The 27,705-nt window shown below is 32.9% G+C and overlaps 1 protein-coding gene across 7 annotated transcripts in view; it reads right to left on the bottom strand.

The window, feature by feature from the left end:
* The window catches only part of DMD (dystrophin), a 2,282,785-nt gene that overhangs the window by 1,359,184 nt on the left and 895,896 nt on the right, over positions 1-27,705 (bottom strand). For all 7 annotated transcript variants that reach the window (XM_074220296.1, XM_074220284.1, XM_074220285.1 and 4 more), the window contains one exon: positions 7,219-7,380. In XM_074220296.1, the coding sequence (XP_074076397.1) occupies positions 7,219-7,380 (162 nt within the window). The remainder of the gene's footprint in view (positions 1-7,218; positions 7,381-27,705) is intronic.

Genomic DNA, 27,705 nt, shown 5'->3' with positions numbered 1-27,705 from the left:
AGTGTATATCTAAAGTGAGATAAATATTTTATGAGTTCATCATTTATTAGATTAGTCATTATTAAGACTCCTTTTTAACTTATACGTAATTTTGAGGCATGTTTTAATTGATTTTAAAAAAGCAAACTCAAATATAATAGATTGCATTTGTATAATGCTCTAAAGTTTATAATGTACTTTAGAAATATTATATCATTTTATCCTCATCATAATCCTGGAAAGTAAGTGCTATTATCTTCACTTGACAGATGAGAATACTTAGGCAAAGAAAGATTACAAAGCTAGTAATTGAGTATGGAGTTGACCTCAAGATTTCCTGACTCCAGGTCTTATACTCTATATACTGAACTTACAAGAAGTTGATATTTTTACCCTGTTTCATGTGTAATGAAAATAAATCATCCCCTATTCAAAACCAAAACTAAGGAGTAATATTGAAATTAAGAAAGCAAAGGGAAAAAAGCTATGTTCAAATATCTATGTTCAAACCTAGCTTAGAGCTTTACACCTTCTTCCCTATAAAACCCAATACATTTCTAAAACAAGTAAATGAGCATGTATTACGGGGAAAAAACAGAAGGGCACCTGGTTTGGAAGAAAGAATATTGAACTTGATCTCAGGAGATCTGTTCCATCCCAGAGAAACTAGTAGGACAATAAAAAATCTATAGAGATAACTATGGCTCACAGGGATGCAAAATAAGATACTTAGACCTGAAGAAGAATAACATAGAGACTTAAATCTAGAATTCTTTCATATATGCATATATATGTATACATATATATACATATATATGTATATATATCTATATCTATATCTATCTATCTATCTATCTATCTATCTATCTATCTATCTATCTATCTATCTATACAATCCAGAAGAGCAGGTACCTACATCTCTCTACTTAGAAGGGGGTTTGTCCCTTGTCCTAGGTATTTTCATTGTTTAATATATTGTCTTGATTAATCAGACAGACATGCTTTCTAATCCTGCTAGAAAACTAGTGTTTGTTTATATATTAAGTTATTGGGAAGTGGCTAAAAATACACATTCTAAGAAAATATTAGAGTTCACAATCACCTTCAAAAATATTAAGATTGCCACTGGCAATAAGGATAAAAAATAATTTCTGTAATTAGTGGTGTTTAACTTAAAATAACTGAAAGATACAAGTACTCCTCAAAGACAGCAAAGAAAGGAACCTGTCAGATTATTTAAATACTACAGTAGAACAATCCTAGTATCACCACTTGGTGGAGGCAGACACCCAAAGACTGATTCTATTTAACAGACAATCCAAATACAGATTTAAAATAAAAGAGAGGGAGGAAAGATAGTGGCAATTTTTTAAACCTCCCCACCCTATCTTATTGAGTTAAGCTAATTATTTTAAGCATCAACATTACTTAAACACCTCCAAGTAAGACCATACATTCAACTCATTTATATATTGAGAGTGTTTTATGATTCCTTTTAAAAATATATTATAATCATACCTATAATATTAGAAAAGAGTGTTTTGATATTTTTGGTAGCCCCTATCTATTCAAAAACTTATTTCACAGACTTTATCTTGTTACCAAAGACTATACTTTCTCCCAAAGGGACTTTAGCTACCAAACTTTAGATTGAGCTTTAGAAAACCCAAAATTTGAAGAAAATCTGCCCAGCTGATAACTCTGTTTCAGAAAACAATTTACTTGCAGTCACCTTAAAATAAAATCGTCAAGAAGAAAAAAGAATGTTTCAATAGCTTTTTGAGGCTGTCTGCATTTTCCAATATGATATATTACTATTAGGTGACTTCAATGTCAGATGCAATTTTGTAAATGCAGGTATAGCAAGAACTGTAGAAAACACGAAAATCAGACTTTCCTGGTGTTCTAAAGTCTGCTAGTTCGAGGGAATTTTAGATTCCAAAATTTATATGGTTGTTATAGTTTCCATATATATTATATTATTTTTTAAAATGACACATCTTAAGTTGTTATGGACCCTTAAACTTATTGTGTGTCAAGGATTCATTTTGCATCCTGACTATAAAATAAGATACAACGAATTATAAATGAAGCTCTTTTGAAATACATTGTAATACAATTAGCAGAATGTTAGAAAAAAGTTTAAGGTTCCTAATTTAATTTGTCTAGGGAGTCTAAACTTGTCAAAGTTAAGAGGAAAATGTTTTTAAAGCAATTTCAATTTGCATTTTTAAAGCTGATATTTTTATTTATACCCAGTTTTATTTAAATAGATGGATGGTTAGAATAAATTGTTGAAGTTAAAAGGATAAAAAAATTGTGTGGGACTTTCATGAAATCACCCTTTTGGAGGGTGTCAACATGTCCATTGAGACCTCCCTGAAAAGGACCAGGAGCCATTTAATTGGCTTGAATATTTACAGATGTATTCAGACTTCATTCAGCACCGATTATTCTGTCTCAGCACCTGGGGCTGACATATTTGACTCAGGCTGTTATAGATTACAGTCATTTCTTTGTGCTGGTTTATAAAAAATAAATATTCTAGGCTGCATCAGATAGGAACAGAGAGACAGAAGGACAGAAGAGGTAAGGAAAGAGGTTGGAAAAAGTCTGTGCATCTTCATAACTTCCCTGAGGGAGCCCCTAAAGACATTTTACAGAGAGGCAAGGGCACAAGAATTTTAAAACTGAGTATGATCTCTAAAAGTGGCTCCTGGAGGCAGGGGCATAACCCCTTAATCATATACCCTTGGAGATGATGGAAATAGATAACCCAGCTTCCTGGAAAGAGGAGATTTAGGGATTTCTTAGAAAAAAATTAGTTCTCAAGCTTTTTGATCTCAGATACCCTTTAGGCTCTTGAAAACTACTGCAAACTCCAAAAAGTTTTTGTTTATGTGGGATATATCTATCAAAACTTACCCTATTAGAAATTAAAACTGATAAATTTTAAAATATTAATTCATTTTTAAAAGGCAGTAATAAATCTGGTATGAGTCAAAATAGATTTTTTTTAATCAAAAAATTTTCCAAAAAATTTAGTGAGAATAGCTTTGGTGTATGTAATTCTGAAATTTGCTTTAATATGGGGCTTAATAGAAGAGGGCTAGATTCTCATCTGACTGCATTAAATCTGTTGTAACAACTTTTTTTCTTTAAAGTATATGGATAAAATCCAGTCCCAGTTTGATTACATAGTTGGAAAAGAAATAATTTTAATACACCAAAAGCATCTTAGTATTATTATGAAAATAGTTTTGACCTCATGGATCCCTAAGGGATCTGAGGACCATGTTTTCAGAAATACTGTTTCAGGCAGAGGAGATTTTCTAGAGTATTTCTTGACCCAGGCTTCCAGGGATAGAAAAGAGAAATTCTGAGCTGGACTAATATAGAATGGAGCACAAGTCCTCAGAGCTGGAGAAGTAGAAAGAGAATGCATTATGATACAAAAGGAACAAAATCCTTACCCTCTGTTCTTGACTATTCATTTAGGTCCCTCAGTGGGAAAATTTCTCTAGAAACCACAATTATATTTTCTTTCTAGATTTCTAAGACTTTAATGCAGGGGGTGGAAATTTGAGGCTCATCCAGAAGGTAGTTACTTCTTTTTTTAAAAGTTTTTTTTTATTTATTTAAGGCAATGGGGTTGTCACTTGCCCAAGGTCACACAGCTAGGCAATTATTAAGTGTCTGAGGCCGGATTTGAGTTCAGGTCTTCCTGACTAGGGTTGGGTTGGAGGGGAAAATGAATTCTCTTCTATATATTTTATCTATTATTTCCTTGAGTTTTTTTTCCTGAGAATTCAACTACTTCCATCTTATGGAGATCAAGAGTAAAAAATTTTGAAAATTCCAGAGGAAAATCTAGATGGGGCAAAATATGAAAAGGAAAAAAGACTTGAGGGAAACAGGCTCCAAAGATTGGACCTAATTTGATAAACCCAGAAATTGATCGCTCATTCCACATGATATTTATCTTTTTTTAATAATTCTCCAATGAGTAGAATGTTGTTAATTAAATGTTATGTTAATTAAAAAGTCAAATCTAAAAGGCCTATTAGTTAACATGTAGTTCAAAGTTTTCATTTTATGTAAAAAAAACCCTGATATCTAGAGAAGTCAAATGATTTCCTTGTTCAGTCACAGGTAATATTAGGAATATTTGGGATTTCCAGTTATAGGTCTTCTGTTAGATCCTAAATTTAGTGCTCTTTTCAAGACAGTCTATAAAGCAATGCTATCTGTTCTGTATTTGCCAATATGTTATTTAGTTTTCTTCAGTTCTATAAATATCAATTTCTATTTACTTACATAGATAAATGCACATCTACATGTATAACTAGAAATATATACACATGTGTATATAGATACAATTATATATATATATATATATTAAAAGCTATTCTAGAAGAAATATATAAAATTTCTTCTAGAATAGCTTTTAATCCCTTCATTTTAAAAATTACCTGACATTTAAAAAAAATTGCTGTTTGTTTTCATTGTCTCTTCTGATAAAACACAACTTCTTTGAATGTTATATTTTTATTTGTACCCTCAGAGACTAATGCAGTGCCTGGTACATATTATTTATTGTTCAGTCATTTTTCAGTTATATATCACTCTTTGTAAACCCATTGGGGTCCTGGAAAAGTTTGCCATTTCCTGCTCCAACTCATTTTTACAGATAAGGAAACTGAGGTAAATAGGCTGAAGTGATTTGCTCAGGGTCCACAGTTAGTGGATATCTGAGACTGGATTTGAATTCCTAAAAGTGACTCTTCCCATTTCCAAGCCCAGTATTCTATCTACTGTGTGACCTAGTTGCCTAACTGACCCATAACAGATGATTAATAAGGGCACTAAAAGCTGGGAGATCAGAAAACACTTCATATAGAAGGTAGAATTTGAAATAAAGTGTTTTTTTTGGAAGGGGCCTTAGATCATGCCCCTCATTTTAAAGATGAGGAAATTGAAGCACCTAACAGGTGATTTGCATAGGGTCATACAACTACTAAGTATCTGAGGTAGGATTTGAAACCAGGTCCTCCTGACTTCCAAGCTTTATCAGCTCCCTCATGCTGAGTCTGTAATGTCAAGTAGGGACTCCAAGCATCATTTATTTATATGTTGTTATGTCAGTTAACCTTCATCATCAGTATCTTGACCTATTAAATTAAGACAATAGCAAGAATTAGCAACCAAGTAGAGTGATTTTGAAAAAGTAAATGAATACTTTGTAAAGCATAAAGTAACATGCAAATATAAGTCATTATTTTTCCTTATCTTCTTCATCTCCTGCCCAGAAGTTTTCCCTTCACTGTATCCACTTATCAAAATATATGTGTTCTTTATCTTATTTGAAAATGTACATTTTTGCAATATAAGATCTTTCTTCTCAGTAGCTTTGTAAAGAATACACTACCAGCATTCTTATTTCATTTTATATGTGAATATACCCAGGCAGGGTGATTTACTTTGGGAGGGGCAGACCCTCAGAGCTTCTACCAAAATAGAAACAATTGCTATTTACATGCACTCTGAGTCAATTAAGGCTCAAATAATGATCAAGTGTGACATGGCCTGGTACCAGTTGTACAATTAATAAGAGCCAAAGCAATTTCTTTTTTGATAGGTAAAAGTAAAAGTGTGTATGCATTTAAGCACACTCATTCACATTCATAGACACTCACACCCACACACCTGAAGTGGTAATCAAAAGCAAAGATCAAAAAACTTTGTGATCACTATTGACTAATAAGGGGAAAAAAGTAAACTAAAAACAAATGAAAATATTAAAAAATTTAAAATTAAAATCAAGGACCAAACATGGTCTGCAAATGAGTTTGAAAGCTACTTCAAATATAACATTACCACTTCAGCAACAATTCCTTTGAGTATTTAACAATTATAATATAATGTCCTTGTTTATTGCAATTAAACTATGAATGTGATACTTTAAAAGATTAGTATTTTTCAATAACTACTTTATCACACTTAAAATAAGAATACAAAATTCAAAATGAAATAAAAAATAAACTTTAACTTGATTTCGTCAGTTCTGATTGTTTTTGTCTTCTTTTTAGTGTTTTTTTCCTAGAAGTTTCGAAAACGGTTGCAATACTTTATCTGATTTAGTTGTCATTGGAATGGTCCAGATGTAGAAACTTAAGACTGAATTTTTAAATTGGATAGATCTCTGCTTTCCTACTTAGTGATATATTTGTAGAACATTAACTCATCAAAATTTACATTGACATTTACATACTTTAGATGACTAAGGATATCAACACTATCAAAATATTAGTATCTGCAAATATATTCATATTGGTTCACTGACCTCCCAACAGTAAGTCTGTAAATGCTCACCCTAGACAAAACTAAAATTTTAATTTTAACTTCAAGACAATTTTCTTTCAAGGAATCTCATTGACAATCAACCAACTTAAATAAGAACTTATTAAGGATTTACTACATGCCAACCATTGTAGCAGGCTCTGATATTGCAAAGCAAAAAGGTAAAACTGCATTGAAGGAACTGACATTTCTTCAGGGAATACAAGATATACAAATATAGTAATACAGCATCTGACTGGCCCTGTTCTGTTGAAACAGTAACTTGGTAAAGGAAATGTTTTATGGTTACATGTTTAACAAAGTTGTTTTAGGAGTCTATCATGGCTAGATGATACAGTGAATATCATGCCTGGCTTAATGTCAGGAAAACTTTTTTTTTTTATTTCAAATCGGGTCTCACACAAACCAAGCATGTTGCTTAAACTGATTTACTTTTATTTACCTTATGTGTAAAATGAACAAATGAAAGAAATGGCAAATCACTTAGTTATTGACAAGTAAACCCCAAAAGGGGCTCATAATTCACAGAGTGGGAAACAACTTGAATTGACTGGACACCAACAACAAATTTAGGATTCTGGCTTTGCTGTTATATCATCTTCCTTTCATCTCAGAACAGATGCCCTTGGAGTGTCAAAGTCAAATTAGGTTTCACTACAGTGATCCTTTTGTCATCAAGTTTCTTTCAGAAATCTATTTTACTTATATTTTCTTTTTAAACCCACAACAAATAATCTAAAACTATTTTTAATCACTAAAAGTAAAATAAATAAAAAACGTATCAAGATTCATCTTCCTTCACTTCAGGATATCTCTAATAGATGTTTCCTCAACAAATGAAAGCAACATAAGTAAAATTATTTCCCACACCCAACATACCTGAGCTTCCTGGGGAACTTGGGCTGCATCTACTCTGTCTGTAATATAGACTGTTAACTGTCTATCAATGAATGCCAGAGACTCTTGAATCAGACGAAGTGTTTTGTCAGTCTCCTGGGCAGACTGGATACTCTGTTCCAGAAACTTCTGTCTCCTCACAGCCTAAAAGAAAAGAAGAAGTAAAGATTAAGCTATTGAAAATGTAAAACTCAGATCCATCTTCTCTCCCATATGATTGCAACATCAGTGAATATTTCTGACTGCCACAGCCACCTTTTTGTAAGATAAATTTCTCAGCCTGCTTCCACTCATTCAGCTCTGCTTCAAAAAACAAGTGAATAATTAGAAGGAAATGTCACAGGAGAAGTCTCAGATATTAGGACTTTTCACAACCTTCTAAAACAAAAATAGACATCATGAATTCTTGTAGTGGCTACAAGACAGCAAAAACATCCTGCTAAATGCAATCTGTTATTCTGAGGTGTAAGGTTCCTTGTGATCTTATTATGTAGTTTAAGAGATTTGGTTTACTTAGAATAGGGTCACTGTCATCACAATCCCATCCAAGATAGTTAATCCAGTTCAACCACTGACAAGCAGAGATACACAAACTCTGTGGAAAATCAGATCCTTTTCAATTGGGAATTTTAAATAGTTATCTGGATCAACACTGGAGTCCTTTTCTTTGACAAGATTCAAAGTACTTCAAATTGGGTAATGTTTTTTTCCTGCTTTCAATTGAGACTGTGGATTATGCCTATTCTTTTAGCAATTGTATCAGGAATACTGTTCAAGTAGCATAAATAATATGATTATAATAAAGGTGTAATTAATTTTGAGCATTATTATAGGTGTGATTGAACTTTTTTTCAATTACAAACAATTCTGAACAGAATACATGGAATCCTTCTAAGGACTCTTTTACCTACAAAGAAAAGTAGCAAAAATAAAAAGGGGCTATTCTGCAATGTCTCACATCATTCAGTGATACCACAGTAAAATAAGCACCCAATGTTTTGTGTCATGGCCAAAGTTTATATGCTAAAATATAAATGTGGACTCATAAATAATTTATGCTAATTATTTAGTGAGAGAGAATTAGAGAGTGATGGGGGAGGGGCAGAGAGGACATGTGTTGACCAAAGAGTAATGCTCTGAACCAGATTCAACTATGTCCTTTTCCATAAAGGAAGAAAAAAAGGAATGAATACTGGTCGACTAACTTCTTACTCCAAAGCAATACACACATATGTTGTTGAATTCTGTTTTCTGTTCTTTTCAACTACTCCCCATTCCACTTTATGTGGTCATTCCATTCATGACATGATTAAGATTGTTCACTTAAAATTTTCTTCCATCATATACAATAAAAAATTTTCTATTTGCCCTCAACCTCCTCTTCAATTATTATGGTAGAAGAGAAAGAATGGAGGGAAGCAAAATCTTGGAATTGTTGAAATTTGCTGTTCACTTAGTATTAATGATTTTGATCAAATTTTCATGCAGTTATTTATAATCTGATAATATTTTTAAGTTGTTTGTATTCTTTGACCACTTATCTATTGGGCAATGGGTTTTGATATAATTATAATTATGTCAATTCTCTATATATTTGGCCTATCAAAATTTAATGGATGAAATTTGATGCAAAAATTTCCCTCAAGCAACTATTTCTCTTCTAATTTATCCTAATTGATTTTATTTTGATTTACCTTGCTACATTCAAATTCACAAAGATGGGAAAAATATAGGTGTATTCAGTAGGGGAGGAACTGGAGGAAAAAGAGATATTAAGTGGCCTAACTGTTCTGAATTTCAAATTGGAATTCTGCAAGAAAAGTTAGCAAACTGTCTGAAGTGTTTGACCCATGAATTGCATACCTGGTTACATATTCCAAGGAAGTCAAGAAACAATACAATAATTTAAATAATAAAACAGCATGTCTGAAGGAATGGACCACCAAAAGGAAGTAGTAGTCTCAGTAATAAAATATCTAAAGAAGATCATGAGCAAGAAATCATTTTTATATTACATATATTTTTTTTCTTTATGACAAAACAAGGTTCGATCAAGGTGAAAAGAGGAGAATGAGATATACAGATAAAAGCCATCAAAAATGTAATTTTAAAAATGATGAGTCCTTTTCAGGGAGAAATTTGCATTTATTTAACTCACCACATAATTTCCCACAGGTTTTCTACCACTCTCTATTCTAATGCATCTGAACACTAAATATATGTATGAGGGCAAGCACAACAAATACACACAGACATACACTAAGATACACAGTACATACACACACACACACACACACACACACACACACACACACACACACAGCTATATCAATTGATAGAAAATCCAACTAACTTCATAGGTAGAAGGACATTTTTCCTGGGTTAAACCAGCCTTTGTATCATACAGAGTAGGTTCTAGGCTTTGATTAATTAATCCCTTGCCAAATTCAAAAAGGAACATTAAAGAAGAATTTGTCATTTCAAGGAAATGCACAGCTTAAACTGGCTGTGGGGAACTGATTGTTAAATTTTCAGCATGGAAAATTATACCTTGAAAGTCAGTAAATGTTTAATTTATTAGACTTGATTTATTGCTTTGTTGAATTTCTAAATTTAAGAAAGTGGTGAAGAAAATGTTAATAATTCAAATTAAATTTAGAAGTATGCCATGCATACACTTTTTTTCCTTAATGAACTAGGTGGGAGAATTAATCAGCTCAATCCTGGAATACCTCTGATTCAGTCTCTGATATACAAACATCTACTATGAAAATAGCAAACACATTTCTTATGCCTTACTTTGTAATCATTTAACTGTTTTTATGATTTTAGCATATAGCTGGGAGACACTATATTTTGAGGAAAAACTTAAAGGTCACATTTTGCTGCACAAAAGAAAATATTTTTATAGTTAACTATTCTTTTTTTAATTTTTAAAAATTTTTTTTTTAGGTTTTGCAAAGCAAATGGGGTTAAGTAGCTTGCCCAAGGTCACACAGCTAGGTCATTATTATTTAAGTGTCTAGGCCAAATTTGAACCCAGGTCCTCCTGACTCCAAGGCTGGTGCTCTATCCATTGCACCACCTAGCTGCCCCAATAGCTAACTATTAATAAGCACTGTGATCTCATGTATTTTTGGAAAATGTTGATATATTGTGCCCATAAAGATTTAAACCGCTGTGAAATATCAATAGCAAAAACCTATATAGATTATTTTCATATAAGTTCTATAGATTGTAAAAAAAAAAGCTAAAGAAAGCACATGAACTAGTTCATATTGACTTTTTTCTTGGCTATAGTTTCCATAAATAATGTATTTTATCTTTATAAATTTTTAGTATCTTCCTCTCTTTCATAAATTTTGAGACCATCTTTTAATGTTTCAATAATTTTATTATCTTCCACATATTTACTATATATGTTTAGTCTAGTACTACTATTATCCTCATGAAATAAGATGTGGTGAGCACTATAGCTTAGAGGAAAAGGAATTTGTGTTAGAAATCTTGGCAAATATTTTCTGTTTCATGTTTGCTCCCCCCCCCCATTTCCATCCCACTATCACTTTCTTCTAATTTCATCTTTAAATAATATTGGGAATAACTCACTTAATTGGATCTCTCACCAAGTTTTCTGCAAACTTATCTTCCTGCCATAATTTCTTGAAGTTTAATGAGGGTCACAGGTTTTTACAATACTTTGTAAAATTTTTATGAATGTGTTTACAGTCTAACTAGTATAGGTCTTAAAAGCAATATTTTGGCTTAAGAAGAAATTTGCTAAGTAGGCTTCTTTGAACTTCTTGTGCAGACTGGTTTACTCTGATGATGATGATTCCTTAGTAGATGATGATAATTTGTAACAATATCTGCTCTTTAATATTTTTAGTAGCAATATTCATTGTTGCCCAACCCAACCCCTTCCAACTTTGGATCTTGGCCCTGGAGTGTTCCAAAATTCTGGCTTGCCCTGCAACATATTAATTCATTATAATGGCAACTGCCTTAATTTCACAACACTACACTTGAGTACAATTCTCAGCAAAAAGATGCTGACTTCAAACCTGTCCCTTCTTGAGGTTGAATATTGTGCATCCAATAGAATACATCTCTGCTCTGAACTTCTTAGGCAAAGCTTTAAATTTGGCATAGCTAAAGTTACTCATTGCCATCTGGCCTGTAGCTAGTATTTTAGAATATGGAAATTATATTAGGTTAAGTTACATCAAAATAACCATTATGGTGTCAGTTTAATGTTATATTTCCCAATTTTATTTGCATTTTTAAATAGGGACATTTGAAGCTAACAATCTAAAGGTAATGTGTGGAGAATTGAACTGGAAATCAAGAAGAACCAACATAATAGTTCAGTGACCTGGGGAAAGGCAGTTAGAAATATTAGTCTCAGTTTCTGCAAATGCAAAATGAAATAATAATGTACTTAACTCCTAGGTTGTGGTAAGGATCAAAGGAGATAATTTTCTTAAGTGTTAGCCTAGTGTTTGACACATAATAAGAGTTTAATATAGGCTTGTTCCCTCCCTTCCTAAAAGAATATATGTAAGAATGTAGAGAATTATGAAATCTTTTCTTGTATCAGAACCTTTCAGAATCTCCTAAATCACATTCTCTCTGATCCCTTTTCATAAACCAGCCCTTCAAGTTTAATATGACTCTTATTTTTATTTGAGTGTTGCATGGCAGTATTCTTTGTAACACAGTTAACCTCAAAATGCTATTTTCAAGATCCTAATAACCCCAATGCTGGGTACATTGGTTTAATGATAGATGAGTTTTAGAGACAGAAGAGATATTAGAGATCAATGGATCCAAAGAGACTTTGTCAGGAAAGGGAAATAGTATTGACATTAGAGACTATAAAAATGGCTATTGCAAATGAGTTATTCAATTCACCACTATGTCAGACAATAAGGGAGGCTGTAGTATATCCATACTTTGACAATTTCATTTAGAGAATGGGCAGAGTTCTGAGAAAGTTCAGGACTAAAGAATACTTTTAAGGCATTTGCTCTTTTAATAGGCTTTATGTTATTTCCATGCCATAAAACGGACCTTGTTGTACAGCCAATTCTGTGGATTTTCTTTACAAATTTGACCCATTTCATCAGTTAGTAAAGTAGTATTTATTAAATTCCTACCATAAGCCAGGGAGCAGACCTAAGCACTGACTAAAAATAGCTAGCAATTATATAATGATAAAAAGTATGCAATTTAAAAATATATTAGCTCATTTTTATCCTCACATCAACTCTGTGAAATAAACCCCATTATTATCCCCATTTTACAGATGAGGAATATGGGGATGAGAAAAGTTAAGTGATTTGCTCAGTGTCACATAGTAAGTCTCTAGGGCCAAATTTTAACTCAGGGCCTTCTGATGAGTTAGTAGCATCATCTCATTAAAGTTGAAATAGAAAGGCTTGAGATATGAACCAATTTTTAAAAACAGAATTATTGTCTAATTGCTATTCTAAAAAACATTGTTACAATTTTAACTTTCTTCTGCTTTCTCCTATTAAAATGAATAATATGGCCCATTAAAACAAGTAAATTTAGAGAAAGAAAAAATGCACATTTTTGCAACTGAAATATTTGGAAAGTGCTAGTTTAAGAATATTAATATCTAGAAAGGAGTAATATGAGGAAAGAATATTTTAATTCAGGATAAAATAGTAAAAATGAGAATTAAACATGTAACTTTAATCTACAGTGGAATAATATGAGGAAAGAATAATTTAATTAGGTATAAAATAAGAAAAAATGAGAATTAAAATGTAGTAAAAATGTTGAAATATGGATTTAAAAAATGTTTAGAATAAGATCTTTAATAATATATGGGTCCCCAAAAGTTTTAATGAATTTTAAACTTCACTAATACTTTTGATACTACCTATATTTCTCTACACATGGAAAGTTATAGTGTGATAATATTGTCAATGGAAATTTTGGCTTAAATTTTTTTAAAAAAAATATTCTATTGTAAATATAATTCTGTAGTACAATCCTTTGAAATCCAGTTAAAATCACCTGTGAATATAACACAAACACAGTTAATTCAAAGCACAATGTATCTATTTGAATTATACCTGAATGATAACAGCACAAAAAATCATTAAAAATGATTTGCTATTCATCTAACAAAATGGAATAGTGTGACAAGAATATCATATTTTAATGGAAATTTAGGTCTTTGAAGGGATTATGCCTCCCAAAACAAAGTTATTGCAGCATTTTTATTTAATTCATGAGTTGACAGACAACTTCAGCTTGCAACTAGTCTCAGAAAAATGGGTATATTTTCCCCATAGTTTTTAAAAAACGTGTTCCCCTTTCCCCAAGATTTGATACCCTTCTTATTATAGAATAGATGTATAATGCAGTGAAATTAAGTGATTTCAAAGAGTTGTATGTACTCATAATGTTATCAAATATTTATTAGGTATATAGTAGGCATATCTACTATAAAGGAGGCATTATAACAAATTATCAAAGGATTGCAATTAAAGTACTGAAATATGGAAGTGGTTTTGTTTTTTGTTTTTATTTTACTTCCTATGATTTTATGAGAAGAATACTAGGTTTGTTGTAGCTTCCTCTACTACCCACCCCTCCTAAAAAGTAACTGTCATCTGCTTAGTAATTCATAGTCCTAGAGAGATGCCTGGGAAACTGCCTTTAAGTGGCCTTATCTTCCCAATATATGTCAGAGGCAGGGAAAGAACCCTTGGATTCTTGAATTCTTGACCATCTATTCCATCCACTGCCCCATGCAGACTAACAGTTATTAACATAGAAAAGTGTTGTGGTGCAGCTAGGTGACATAGTGGATAGAGTGCTGACCCTGGAGGCAGGAGGACCTAAGTTCAAACGGGACCTCAGACATTTAATAATTGCCTAGCTGTGTGACCTTGGACAAATCACTTTAATCCCTTTGCCTTAAATAAATAAAAATTTAAAAAAGAAGAAAAGTGTTACGCACAATAAAATTCAGTTCACATTTATTAAACACCACTTCGTGAAATGCATTGTATAATGAAAGATAAAAAGGGGAAAAGGATAGTAATAAATATTTATAAAGTGCTTATTATACGTCAAGTATTTTTTGTTTTGCCCTTTTTTAGAGATATAATATTTATCTTAATAACAACCCCAAAAGTCAGGTATTATTCTTCATCTTATTTTACTCCTGAAAAAACTGAGGCAAATAGAGGTTAAATAACTCGCCCAGGATCACAGAACTTGAAATTGTATAAGACTGGATTTGAGCTCAGGTCTCCTTGATTCCATGCTGTGAGTACACTGTCCACAGTACTTTGAGTTACCTTTATTAGATAAAAAGACTATTTGCCCTCAAATAATTTAGAAAATATAAACAAAGGAAAAAGAAATCAAAATATGAACCCCTGTATGTCAGAAATTTTTAAATTAAATTTGGTTTTTTAAATCCTGAATTTTAAATATAAATTTGTAGTACATCTGTAATTCAGTAAAAATTGACTCTGTATAAAACATTGACTTCATGTAACAATTTCCATTGTTAAGATGGCATTTAAACTTATCAGGTACGATTTAATTCTTTAATAGCATGATTTTAGGACTTTTGGGAAGACATTTTCTCAGATTACACTTTTGGAAATTGCAACAACTTAGATTTATTTTAGCCAACAAGATCCTTTGTCAAAAAAAAATGTTATGTGCTGAGAAAGCAGGAAGGAGTCATTCACATTCTAGTATGAATTTATGGTTTTTTTTTTTCAGAACCCAATTGAGATCATTCATTCTGAAAGTTTTTTTCATAGTGGTGGGAAAATAGCAAAAGATGGAAAAAATAATACTAACAATTTTAAAGCATGAGATACCCTAGGGAAGGGGAGAATTGTGGGCATTGTAGTACTAGGTACTGTGGAAAATCAGAGAGAATAAAAGGAACATTAGGGCTTTTAGGGGAGGAAGATAAGAGCATACTAAGTAGAACTTTTCTAAACAAAGAAAAGATTCCATAAAAGTAACCTGCTTAGTTTTTAAACTACCCAACTTGATGAAGCCAAAATTTCTAACTTCATTGGTTTATTTATTTATTTACATTTGTTCTCTTTACATATCAACTTGTTATCATCCCTATTAGAATGGAAACTACTTGCAAAAAGGAATTATTTACTATATTGCATTTTGTGACCCAGCACAAGGATATTGAAGGATATTTTGTAGGTTTTAATAAATAAATAAATGCTTTTCAGAAGCTTGTTGAAGGATTATTGTTGATAATAAAGATAGAATTCACCTCCTTTGCACATTTGATTGGAATATGTTTTGAAAGTGGAAGTCTTACTCAGAATTTTTTCCTTCTTATTTTTAAGCTTCAAAGATTCTGAATCTTGTTGGAGGGAAAAAAAACTTTTCTTCTTTTAAATATTTAAGAGCTTCAGTTTCAACTATATAAAAGCAGTATTATTTTTTAAATGAGAAAATAATTTCTTTGCAGGATAACACAAATGGAACAGAGATGTTCTCTGTATTAAGATCTCTAACAATTGTTGAAGGGAATAGTATTAATTTATACACATTTGTGGCCATTTTTATTCAGATTGTATATGAAAATTAAAATTTGCAAATACAAGCAAAGGCTCATCATTATTTATGATGCAGACGCAATATGGTAAGGAATACATATTATGATAAATGGAGGATAATGAATGGGTTTACAATTGTGAAGAATTAGGAATGGAGATGGAGAGAAGAATACTGGTGGATAAGTTATACCAGAAAAAGAGACATGTGTGGCTGCCTGAAGTATTTCTAAGCAATTGCCCCAATCAAAAACATCTTAAGTTTTCTGCCTAAGCAATGTCAAAGAATTTTCAATTAATGGAAAAGAAGCTTATTTTAACCCAATATTTAAAAATATGCTTATCAATTTAATAAAATTCGTTTTGATACATAATGTGAAATTGTTTCATCTGACCCAATAAATGCCTCATAATTATGTAAAGGTGGGACTCCACTGAGTCAATCAGTTAAATAACCCCAGGTAAAGTAAATCACTATATGCCATATTCTGACATATTTGTCAACTGAAAGCAATCACTCAGAGGTATGTGTTCTTTGTGAACAAATCTTAGACATCTTTACTGAATCAATCAATCATAAGCTTTAGACTGCCAACATTCATTGATACATTATGTTTGAAGACTATTAGATGAAATTTAATGATATTACACTGGAAGAGAAGATCATCTCAGTATTCTCCCTCTAATCCTAGACTGGAAGAGGAATTTGGATTTTGGACTTTTTCAATGGGGTCCTAAGATTATTTTCTGAAGAACAATGACTGGATTAAATATCTACATTAGATGCCAAGGACAAACCAGTCATACTAAAGACATACTAAAGAAAAGTAGCTATCACATGCCAAAGGGGAATTTTGAGGACTTTCAGCAGCCAGGAGTCATATGAAACTCTCTTCTATGAAGGCTTTCTAAGCGTCTATCCTATGTGTGTTGCTGAATTGCCATGTCCCTAACACTGAGGGGACATTTTATAACAACTATTCTTATTGTATCATAATAGTACATTCCCATCTAAAAGCTAAGTCAGAATATCTGAATGTTCTCAATTAATAATCAGTATAAGACAACATATGGGTAAAATGTTGTCTATAGTATTAGAGAAACAAATCCATAAGCTTTCATGGCCACCTAAAACCATGGAAATACATATTGCCAGTTTTGCTTTGGGGTCCTAGCTATTAGAGTGTGAAGAGTTTCTTCAAGATTATGCCACAATGGCAGTGAAATGATTTTTTTATATTTACATGGGACCACAAGCTTGGCCTTTTCGTACTATTTGGTATAGAAATTTTGATAAAGGAAGGAAAAAAGAATTGAGGAAATACATTTTCTCAAAATTCTGATGGGCTCTAAGAGTACACAAATAAGGAGAATGCATAGAAAAAAATGAACACATGAAAATTTCACTCCTAACTTTTCAAAGAATGGTAGAACACAAATACATTACATACACACACACACACACACACACACACACACACACACACACACACATGCTTGATGCAGAATAGGGATAGAGATGACAAGAAGAGAGGATATCTAAGATAAAATGAAAAATGAAAGTCACAAGTAAACAAATTTCAACTTAAGAAGCTCGTTAGTAAAGCAAAGACAGACATGAATTTTGAATAAATAATCAAATTGGCTATATTAATTTATTTAAAATATTATATACTATGATAATATTGAATTTGTGCCAAAATATATGTTTGGTTCAAAAACAAGAAATTATAAACATAAAAGATGATATTATTAATCAAAAATAAAATCATATTTATGTCATTTGTTGAAGAAAAAATGAACTTTTGATAACAGGTAATGGCCATTTCTATTTAAAAAATTATAACAATAAAGTGATCTTATATGGTAAACAGTATATATAAAATCAAAAGAAAGCATTAAATATCAGTAAGCTTCTTTTTTGGTATTTCTTATAGTATGAAAACAAAGTTGGTTTGATTTCCTAAAATCTTGAGTGTTATAATTTTTTGACATACTGGTCAAATCATTTTATGAGGAATCCACATTTAAATAAATCCATAACCATTTGATCCAGCAATACTACTACTGGGTCTACAACCTGAAGAGATGATGAAAAAGGGTAAGAACATTACTTGTGCAAAAATATTCATAGCAACCCTGTTTGTGGTGGCAAAGAAGTGGAATTTAATTAAATTCAATTGGGGAATGGCTTAGCAAACTGTGGTATATGTATGTCATGGAACACTATTATTCTATTAGAAACCAGGAGGGATGGGAATTCGGGAATCCTGGAACTATTTGCATGAACTGATGCTGAGTGAGATGAGCAGAACCAGAAAACCATTGAACATCCTAACAGCAACATGGGGGTGATGATCAACCTTGATGGACTCGTTCATTCCATCAGTGCAACAATCAGGGACAATATGTGTCTGTCTGCAATGGAGAATACCATCTGTATCCAGAGAAACAACTGTGGAATTTGGACAAAGACCAAGGACTATTACCTTTAATTTAGGAAAAAAACTGATATCTTATTGTCTGATCTTCCTCTCTCTTATACTTTTTGTTTCTTCCTTAAGGATATGATCTCTCTCTCATCACACTCAATTTGGATCAATGCATACCATGTAAACAATGTAAAGACTGACAAATTGCCTTCTGTAGGGGGTGAGAGGAGGGAAGTAAGATTAGGGGAAAAATTGTAAAACTCAAATAAGAAATGAATGACAAAAAAAGAACAACATCTTGAGAGTTACTACTGAATTTTGTAAACAATGTTAAGATAACTTTGAAAATCTGCTCAAGCAAAAGGTCCCTTTCTTCTTCTCTTGTACTGTGTTCTCTTCTTGCATGCATTCTGACAAACTGACCTTTTTTCTATTACGCTCAACTGTTTCAAAAGATCACATTCAGAACTCAAAACTTACAATAATGTTTTTCTATGATAAAAATAAATAAATAAATAAATCCATAAGTAACTATTTATACATTTTTTAAACTATTTTTGAAGTCTTCTATATAATTTTCAAAATTTCTTAACCGTACAGAATGAAAGAAAAATCAACAAAATCATAAGAATAGTAAGTAAACCAATTTATTGTAGATTTTTAGCTAAGAAATAATATTTTGGGGGCAGCTAGGTGGTGCAGTGGATAAAGCATTGGCTCTGGAGTCAGGAGTACCTGAGTTCAAATCCAGACTCAGACAGTTAATAATTACCTAACTGTGTGGTCTTGGGCCAGCCACTTAACCCCACTGCCTTGCAAAAAATCTTAAAAAAAATAAATAATATTTTACAACATTTGAGGCCAATACTGAACTGGTACTTGTTTTTTATAGGTCGTTGTAGGCAGAGAGAAAGTTTCTCAAAAGTGCTGCTTAGGGACCATTTTATCAATTATGGTTTACATCAAATAGCAATAGTATTCAGGTAATGAATTGATAGACTGGCCAACGAGCTGTATGGCAATATATCTTAGACATTTTTGGAAACTCTTTGGAGCTATCAATCTTTATGGGTAAACAAATATAATAGATCTTTTGCCCTGACAAGAGTGATGTCCTACTTTTAGACTCAAAAGAAACTCATAGAACCATAAAAATAATAGACTTAGAATCAATTAATTATCAAGTATTTCTTAAGTATGTACCATTTATCATGCAATGTGTTTGAAACAGGGAATAAATATAAAAAAATGAAACAATCTCTATTCTCAAGGAACTTGCATTTTGAGAGAAGAGAAAATAAATACATATATAATATGTATATAGGCATGCACAAGTAAACACACATAATTAATGTATATATAAATACTAAGTAATTTAAAATACAGAGAGAAAATACTGAAATCTGGAGCCCTGAGTAAAGGAGATCAGTTTAGTTGCATGAATATTATGGAAGAGGGAAATAACATACAAGGAATAAAGATAGGTTTGGGAAAGTTTGTGAAGGATTTAAAAGATAAACAATAATGCAGTTTATCCAAGTCAAAGGGAGTCACTGAAGTTGATTGGGTGGGAGGGTGATTGAATTAGGGAAAATAAACTTTGGCATTAATGTGGAGGATGGGACTGGGAGTAGAAAGAGACTTGAAGCAGGGAAACCAATTAGAAATGGATTATAATAATCTAGGCAAAAGTAAATAAAGATCTACTTTAAGGTGATTATTATGTGAATAGTAAAAAAAGGAGATGGATGCAAAAGAGTGTGGAGATAAAAATGGAAAGATCTAGCAAATCTGGATATATTGAATTATAAAGGCAAGGATATAAATCTGGAACACAGGAAAAACAGATACTTTTAGTTTTGTTTTTGCAAGGCAAATGGGGTTAAGTGGCTTGCCCAAGGCCACACAGCTAGGTAATTATTAAGTATCTGAGACTGGATTTGAACCCAGATACTCCTGACTCCAAGGCCAGTGCTTTATCCACTATGCCACCTAGCCACCCTGAAAAACAGATTTTTTTTATAGAATTAGAGAATTTGGAATAAAATCAAGTTTGAGAAGAAAGATAATATCTTAGAAATTGATGTTTGAGACTTTTTCAGGGTCATCCAGTTTAAAATGTCTAATAGGCAGTTGTTGATGTTATACTGAAGTTCATAGATACTCTGATTAGATATTATTCTATAAATCATCTGCAAAAAATAAGGGAATGAGGAGAGTGAGGAAGAGGAAAAGAGAAAGGAGGTAGAGGAGAGAAAGGAGAAGGAAAAGGAAAAGGAGGACACAGCCTGGGGGAATACCTATGAATACCTTTGGTAGGGGGACATGTTAAATAATAAGAAAGAAAAGAAGACCAAGAATGAGAAGTCTTATAGGTGAGAAAATAATCAGGAGAGAATGATTTCATGAGAACTGGAAAAGACAGAGTATCCATGAATATAGCAAAATGGTCAAAATTGTGTAGTAAAGCAGAGTTAAACAAAGATGAAGACAAAAAAAATCCATTAGCTTTTCAAAAATAAGGCATCATTGGCATTTTTGAAGAGAGAAATGTCACTTGAGTTATGAGCTTAGAAACTATTCCAAAGGACTGAGGAAGAAGAGAAATGGAAAGGACAAAATAAGCATAAACAGCTTTATCAAGGATTTTTGCTGAGAAGAGGAGAACTGCTTAAAGATGATAGCTTAAGAGAATGATAGAGGGGGGTAGAGCCAAGATGGCAGCATGAGAGAAGGAATTCCTGGAAATTCATCCCCCCAAATCTCCAAAAGCCATCAAATTATGACTATACCCAAAATTTAGAGAGATAGAAGCACAGAAATACTGAGTGATACAATTTCCCAGTCCAGGATAACTTAAAAGATCCACAGGAAAGGTCTGTTTCACCAGGACAAGGGTTGGAAAGAACCATAGTGCAGGCACATGGCAGCATAGCCAAGCCACAGGCAGGCCACAGCCAAGCCAAGCTGCAGCAAACCTGCTCCATCCTTCCAGGAACAGCCCAAGGGGTGCCTGGGTCCCTGGTGGCACCTGATTCTGTGGCAGTGTGGCCAGTATCCAGACTTCTTGGCCCAGAGATCTGCAGGGATGGCTTGAAGAAGTGGTGAGGGAACTTTGTGGCATCAGAGTGAGCTGACCAATGCCCTCCTCAGAGGAACCCTTGCAGTGGAAACCTTCCAGCTCTTCCAGAGGGTATACCCATAGATTGTAAGGGGATTGGAGGAGACTGTAGAGGTCTCACCACTATCTATGAGGCAGGATTCTACTGTTTGCCCACACTCAGATCCAGGTCTCAGTCTAGGCCCCCATTCACCATAGAGGAGCAGGGTCCCTCATCATATTTGCAGGGAAGAGGGGAATGTGTAGTCAATAAACAGACTAGAATACAAACCAGGAGTGTAGTCAGAGCCTCTCATAAGACCTTGTGGTAAATTTGTCATGGGCTGAGGAAAAGAGCAAACAGCAAAAAAAAAAACAAAAAACAAAAAACAAAAAAAAACCTGACCATAAAAAATTACTTTGGTCCCATGGAGGACCAAAATACACCCTCAGAAGATGACAAAATCAAAGCTTCCTTATGCAAAGCCTCCAAGAGAGGTAGGAAATGTTTTGAGCCAATAGAACAGCTCAAAAAAAGACTTTGAAAAACATGTAAAGGAGGTAGAGGGAAAAATGGGAAGAAAAGTGAGAGTGATGCACATAAAGCATGAAAACCAAGTCAACAGATTGGTGAAAGAAGAAAATACTGAAAAAATAATATGTTAAAAATAGTTCAGGCAAATGGAAAAAGCAGCCCAAAAGGCAAATGAAAAGAAGAATGTCTTAAAAAAGCAGAACTGGCCATCTAGGAAAGGAGAGAAAAAAGCTCTCTGAAGAAAATAATTCCTTCAAAATGTAGAATGGAAGCTGATGACTCTGTGAGGAAATCAAGAAACAATAAAACAATACCAAAAGAATGAAAAAAATTTAGGAGAAAATGTGAAATATTTCATTGGAAACTACAACTGACCCAGAAAAACAGATCCAGTAGAGATAATTTAAAAATTATTGGGCTACCCAAAAGTCATGACCAGGAAAAAGGCCTAGGCTTCATTTTACAAGAAATAATGCAGCAAATTTGCCCTGAGAGCCTAGAAACAGAGGGTAAAATAGAAATTGAGTGAATCCACTGATCACCTCCTGAAAGAGATCCCAATAGAAAAACTCCCAGGAATATTATAGCCAAATTCCAAAACTCCCAAATCAAAGAGAAAATACTACAAGCTGCCAGAAACAAACAATTCCATGGCTCTCCAGTCAGGATTACACAGGATTTGGCAGCATCTACATTAAGGGCTGATAGGGCTTGGAATATGATATCCTGGAAGGCAAGAGAGCTTGGATTATCACCAAGAACCAACCACCCAGCAAAACTAAACATCCACTTTTAGGTGAAAAGGTGGACTTTCAATGAAACAGGGGACTTTAAAACTAAACAGAAAGTTTGATCTTGAAGTACAGGATTCAGGTGAAGCATAAGAGAGAGTGGATGAGAAGGGTAATTATGAGGAAATTAATGATATTGAACTGTGTGTATTTTTGCATGGGAAGAAGATATTGATAACTCAGATGAACCTTCTCATTTATAAAAGCAGTTAAAAAGAGCATATATAAGGCACAGGAGGGAACTGATTATAATGGTATAATATAGTATAAAGATTGAATGAATGGGTGATAAAGGAAAGTACTGGGAGTAAGGGAAAGGAGAGGAAGAAAGGGCTAAGATATTTCACATAAGAGTCAAGATAAAACGTTTTCACAGGAGTGAAAGAGGGAAGGAGAAGGGGAATGAGTAAGCCTTCATTCTCATTAGAAATGGCTCAGTGAAGAAATAATACAGATAGTAGGGTAGAGAAATCTATCTTACCTAGAGAAAAATGAGAAGCAAGGGATGGGATAAGGGGAATGGAAGAAGGGAGGGTGGAAGTAGGTGATAGAAGAGAGAGAAGATCCTGGAAGAGGGTAGTCAGATACAATACACTTCTGAATAGGGACAGAGTGCAACAGAAGAGAGAATAGAATAAATGAGAGTAGAGAGGATTACAATGAAGGGGAATAAAGCTAGTAATTGTGACTGTGGGAAAAGATATCAAAGCAACTTCTCTGGTGGACTTATGATAAAGAAGGCAACTCATCCAAGAGACTGAGCTGACAGAATCTGGTTTCCTTTTTTTTCTCTAACTTTTCTTGAGGTTTCTCTATCTTTTTTTGGGTTTATGTTTACTTTCACAACAAAATTACTAATGTACTAAAATGTACTAATATAAAATAAATAAACCATTAAAAATAAAAAAAGAGTATAGTAGAGTCTGGTAAAGTTTACTATTTTTATTTTGTTTTGCTTTCTTTATTAGTAAGAGAAAGGCAGGAATATTTCAAGGATAAAGGAACATAAGTAGATAGAGAAGGATGAAAACTAGAAAGGAAAGGTAGATGATTGAGAGGACAATGTGTCAAGGAAGATTGTGGTATGGGATAGAATCAAGGACAAATGTCAAATGACTTGACTATGACAATGAAAAGAACCAGATTATATCCACATATTGGAAGAAAGGAAAAAGATTGTGTAGACTAATATCCAAGGGAATTGGGACAATTTTAAAATTATTTTTTGAATAATTGAAAAAAAATCCTAAAACAGGGAATATTTTGCATAAAATGCAGATTATTTTACTTTTCCTTAACAGTTTTTTAAGACAACAGCCCAAATGTAGAATGACTTGAAAAGGAGTTCACCTGTCATTAGGAGATAAAGTTATTATCCAGGCTAAGTAATGAAATAATTTTTTCAAATTTATCTCTGAAAGACATTTTATCATATTTTAGTAAAGGTAATCTCTTCTGTGATAACTCATATAGAACCTTCAGATTTACAAAGGATTTTCTAAACAATAATTTGAAATAGGTAGTGTTTATGTTATTATTATTATTATTATGTTATATTATTATTATTATGCTATATTATTAACCTTAACTTTCAGATGAGAAAATCAAAAATCAAAGACTGAGTGACTAGCTCAAAGTCACATATTTCATCAATGAAAGAGCTAGGATGTAACATAGATCTCTTCATTTGATTGTGGAAAACCCACTATTTGTTGAATAAGTAAATGAATGTGATCAAATAGCAGAACAAGATAAGGGTTTTTTTAAAAAGATAGTTTTTTAAATTTAAATTCCAAAGGAATGACAATGATGCATAATTTATTTTCCGCTTGAGGCCAGTGAGGAAAACAGTGAGGCTATGGAAGAAAACAGCTGCCCTTTCTTCTCCCAGTCTTTTTTCCCCCTATATATTCATATGTCTAGGTACAGAGATCAGAAAGAATTATAAATAGATAAGCAAGCAAAGAATGTATTCTTTTCTCTATTTTTGTTCTTTTTCATAAATGTTTAGAACTTGTAATTCACAATCAAATACCTTTCAAATCATATCTCCACTATGTAGTATTGTATGTGCCATTGGACAAATTACTTAACCTTTCTGCTGCCACTGTTCAGTCATTATGATTAACTTTTCAAGACCCCATTTGGGGTTTCCTGGCAAAGTTACTGGAGTAGTTTGCTATTTCTTTTCCTAGTTCATTTTCTAGGTAAGGAAACTGAGGCAAACAGGGCTAAGCCCAGGATCACATAACTTATAAGCATTTGAAGTGAGATTTGAATTAATGAAAATAAGTCTTCCTAATTCCAAGTCCAGTGTTCTATAAATTGAGCCATCTTACCTCTGAACCCAATTTTTTCATCTGTGTGGTCTTATAAAACCTAGATTCTATGAATATATGAAACTACTCAATAGGGAAACTAACTGACTAGACACTATTGCTTCTATATAGATTTTCACTTTGATGGGGAATTAAACTGTTCATTTGTTCCATATTCTGTTTGGTATACTCATTGATGAGAAGCAGATCAACTAAATTCCTCTTGTTGATTTTGTCTTTCTGTGTGGGGAAGTATTCTTTTTTTTTGTAGGTTTTTGGGAGGCAAATGGGGTTAAGTGGCTTGCCAAAGGCCACACAGGTAGGTAATTGTTAAGTGTCTGAGGCCAGATTTGAACTCGGGTATTCCTGACTCCAGGACCAGTGCTCTATCCACTGCACCACCTATGTGCCCTAGGGGGAAGAATACTTGCCTTTCCTTAGGAAGAATTAAAACTGGGTTTACTGAGATAAAGGCAAATTTCAGAATAAATGTCAATAAATTTAAACCAAAACGTAAAGGAGAAAAATAAACTATGAACTTATTACTAAAACAAAATTGAGGATATAAAAAAAATAGACATCAAACAGAAATTCATTATAACTTTTATTCCTATAACATTGTACTCCCATTACATTTCATACAGTGGCCACAACACATGTTTTTAATTCTTGTGAAGTCCACAGGTCTATCTCAGGACTGCTCATTATTCGTCAGGTATTTAATTCCTTTTTTTTTTTCTTTCTTTGTATGAAGAATGAGTTTTGGTGACAGAAGTTCCCTCAACTCATTTCTTTTTTTAATTTTTATTAAAGATATTATTTGAGTTTTACAATTTTCCCACAATCTTACTTCCCTCCCCTCACTCCTCCACAGAAAGCAATCTGTCAGTCTTTACTTTGTTTCCATGTTGTACCTTGATCCAAATTGGGTGTGATGAGAGAGAAATCATATCCTTAGAGAAGAGACAAGAAAACTAAGAGGTAACAAGATCAGACAATAAGATATCTGTGTTTTTCTAACTTAAAGGGAATAGTCCTTGAACTTTGTTCAAACTCCACAGCTCCTTATCTGGATATAGATGGCATTCTCCTTTGCTGACAGCCAAAAATTGCTCCTGATTGTTCCACTGATGGAATGAACAAGTACATAAAGGTTGATCATCACTCCCATGTTGCTATTAGGGTATACAGTGTTTTTCTGGTTCTGCTCATCTTACTCAGAATAAGTTCATGCAAATCCCTCCAGGCTTCCCTGAAATCCCATCCCTCCTGGCTTCTAATAGAACAATAGTGTTCCATGATGTACATATACCACAGTTTGCTAAGCCGTTCCCCAATTGAAGGACATTTACTTGATTTCCAATTCTTTGCCACCACAAACATGGCTGCTATAAATATTTTTGTACAAGTAATGTTTTTACCCTTTTTCATCATCTCTTCAGGATATAGACCCAGTAGTGGTATTGCTGGGTCAAAGGGTATGCACATTTTTGTTGCCCTTTGGGTGTAGTTCCAAATAGCTCTCCAGAAGGGTTGGATGAGTTCACAGCTCCACCAACAGTGTAATAGTGTCCCAGATTTCTCACAACCCTTCCAACAATGATCATTATCCTTTCTGGTCATATTGGCCAATCTGAGAGGTGTGAGGTGGTACCTCAGAGAAGCTTTAATTTGCATTTCTCTAATAATTAATGATTTAGAGCATTTTTTCATATGGCTATGAATTGCTTTGATCTCCTCATCTGTAAATTGCCTTTGCATATCCTTTGACTATTTGTCAATTGGGGAATGGCTTTTTGTTTTAAAAATATGATTCAATTCTCTGTATATTTTAGAAATGAGTCCTTTGTCAGAATCATTAGTTGTAAACATTGTTTCCCAATTTACTACATTTCTTTTGATCTTGGTTACAGTGGTTTTATCAGTGCAAAAGCTTTTTAATTTAATGTAATCAAAAATCATCTAATTGGTTTTTGGTGATGTTTTCCAACTCTTCCTTAGTCATAAACTGCTCCCCTTTCCATAGATTTGACAGGTAAACTAGTCCTTCATCTTCTAATTTGCTTATAGTATTGCTTTTTATGTCTAAGTCTTGTAACCATTTGGATCTTATCTTGGTAAAGGGTGTTAGGTGTTGGTCTAATCTAAGTTTCTTCCACACTAACTTCCAATTATCCAAGCAGTTTTTTTAACCAAGAGGAAGTTTTTATCCCAATGAATGGACTCTTTGGGTTTATCAAACAGCAGATTACTATAATCACCTCCTGCTTTTATACCTAGTCTATTCCACTAGTCCACCACTCTATTTCTTAGCCAATACCAAATAGTTTTGATGACTGATTCATTATGATATAATTTTAGATCAGGTAGGGCTAAGCCACCTTCTTTTGCACTTTTTTCATTAAGCTCCTGGCAATTCTTGACTTTTTATTTCTCCATATGAATTTACTTACATTTTTTTCTAACTCATTAAAGTAATTTTTTGGAATTTTGATTGGTCGGGCACTAAACAGATAGTTTAGTTTTGGTAGAATTGTCATTTTTATTATATTAATTCTACCTATCCATGAGCAGTTGATATTTGCCTAGTTATTTAAATCTGATTTAATTTGTGTGAGAAGTGTTTTATAATTGTTTTCAAAAAGATTCTTAGTCTGTCTTGGCAAATAGACTCCCAAGTATTTTATATTGTCTGAGGTTACATT

This window comes from Macrotis lagotis, chromosome 1 (assembly GCF_037893015.1).
Source record: "Macrotis lagotis isolate mMagLag1 chromosome 1, bilby.v1.9.chrom.fasta, whole genome shotgun sequence".
Lineage (NCBI taxonomy): Eukaryota > Metazoa > Chordata > Mammalia > Peramelemorphia > Peramelidae > Macrotis > Macrotis lagotis.
This window is presented reverse-complemented; position numbering and strand designations above follow the sequence as displayed.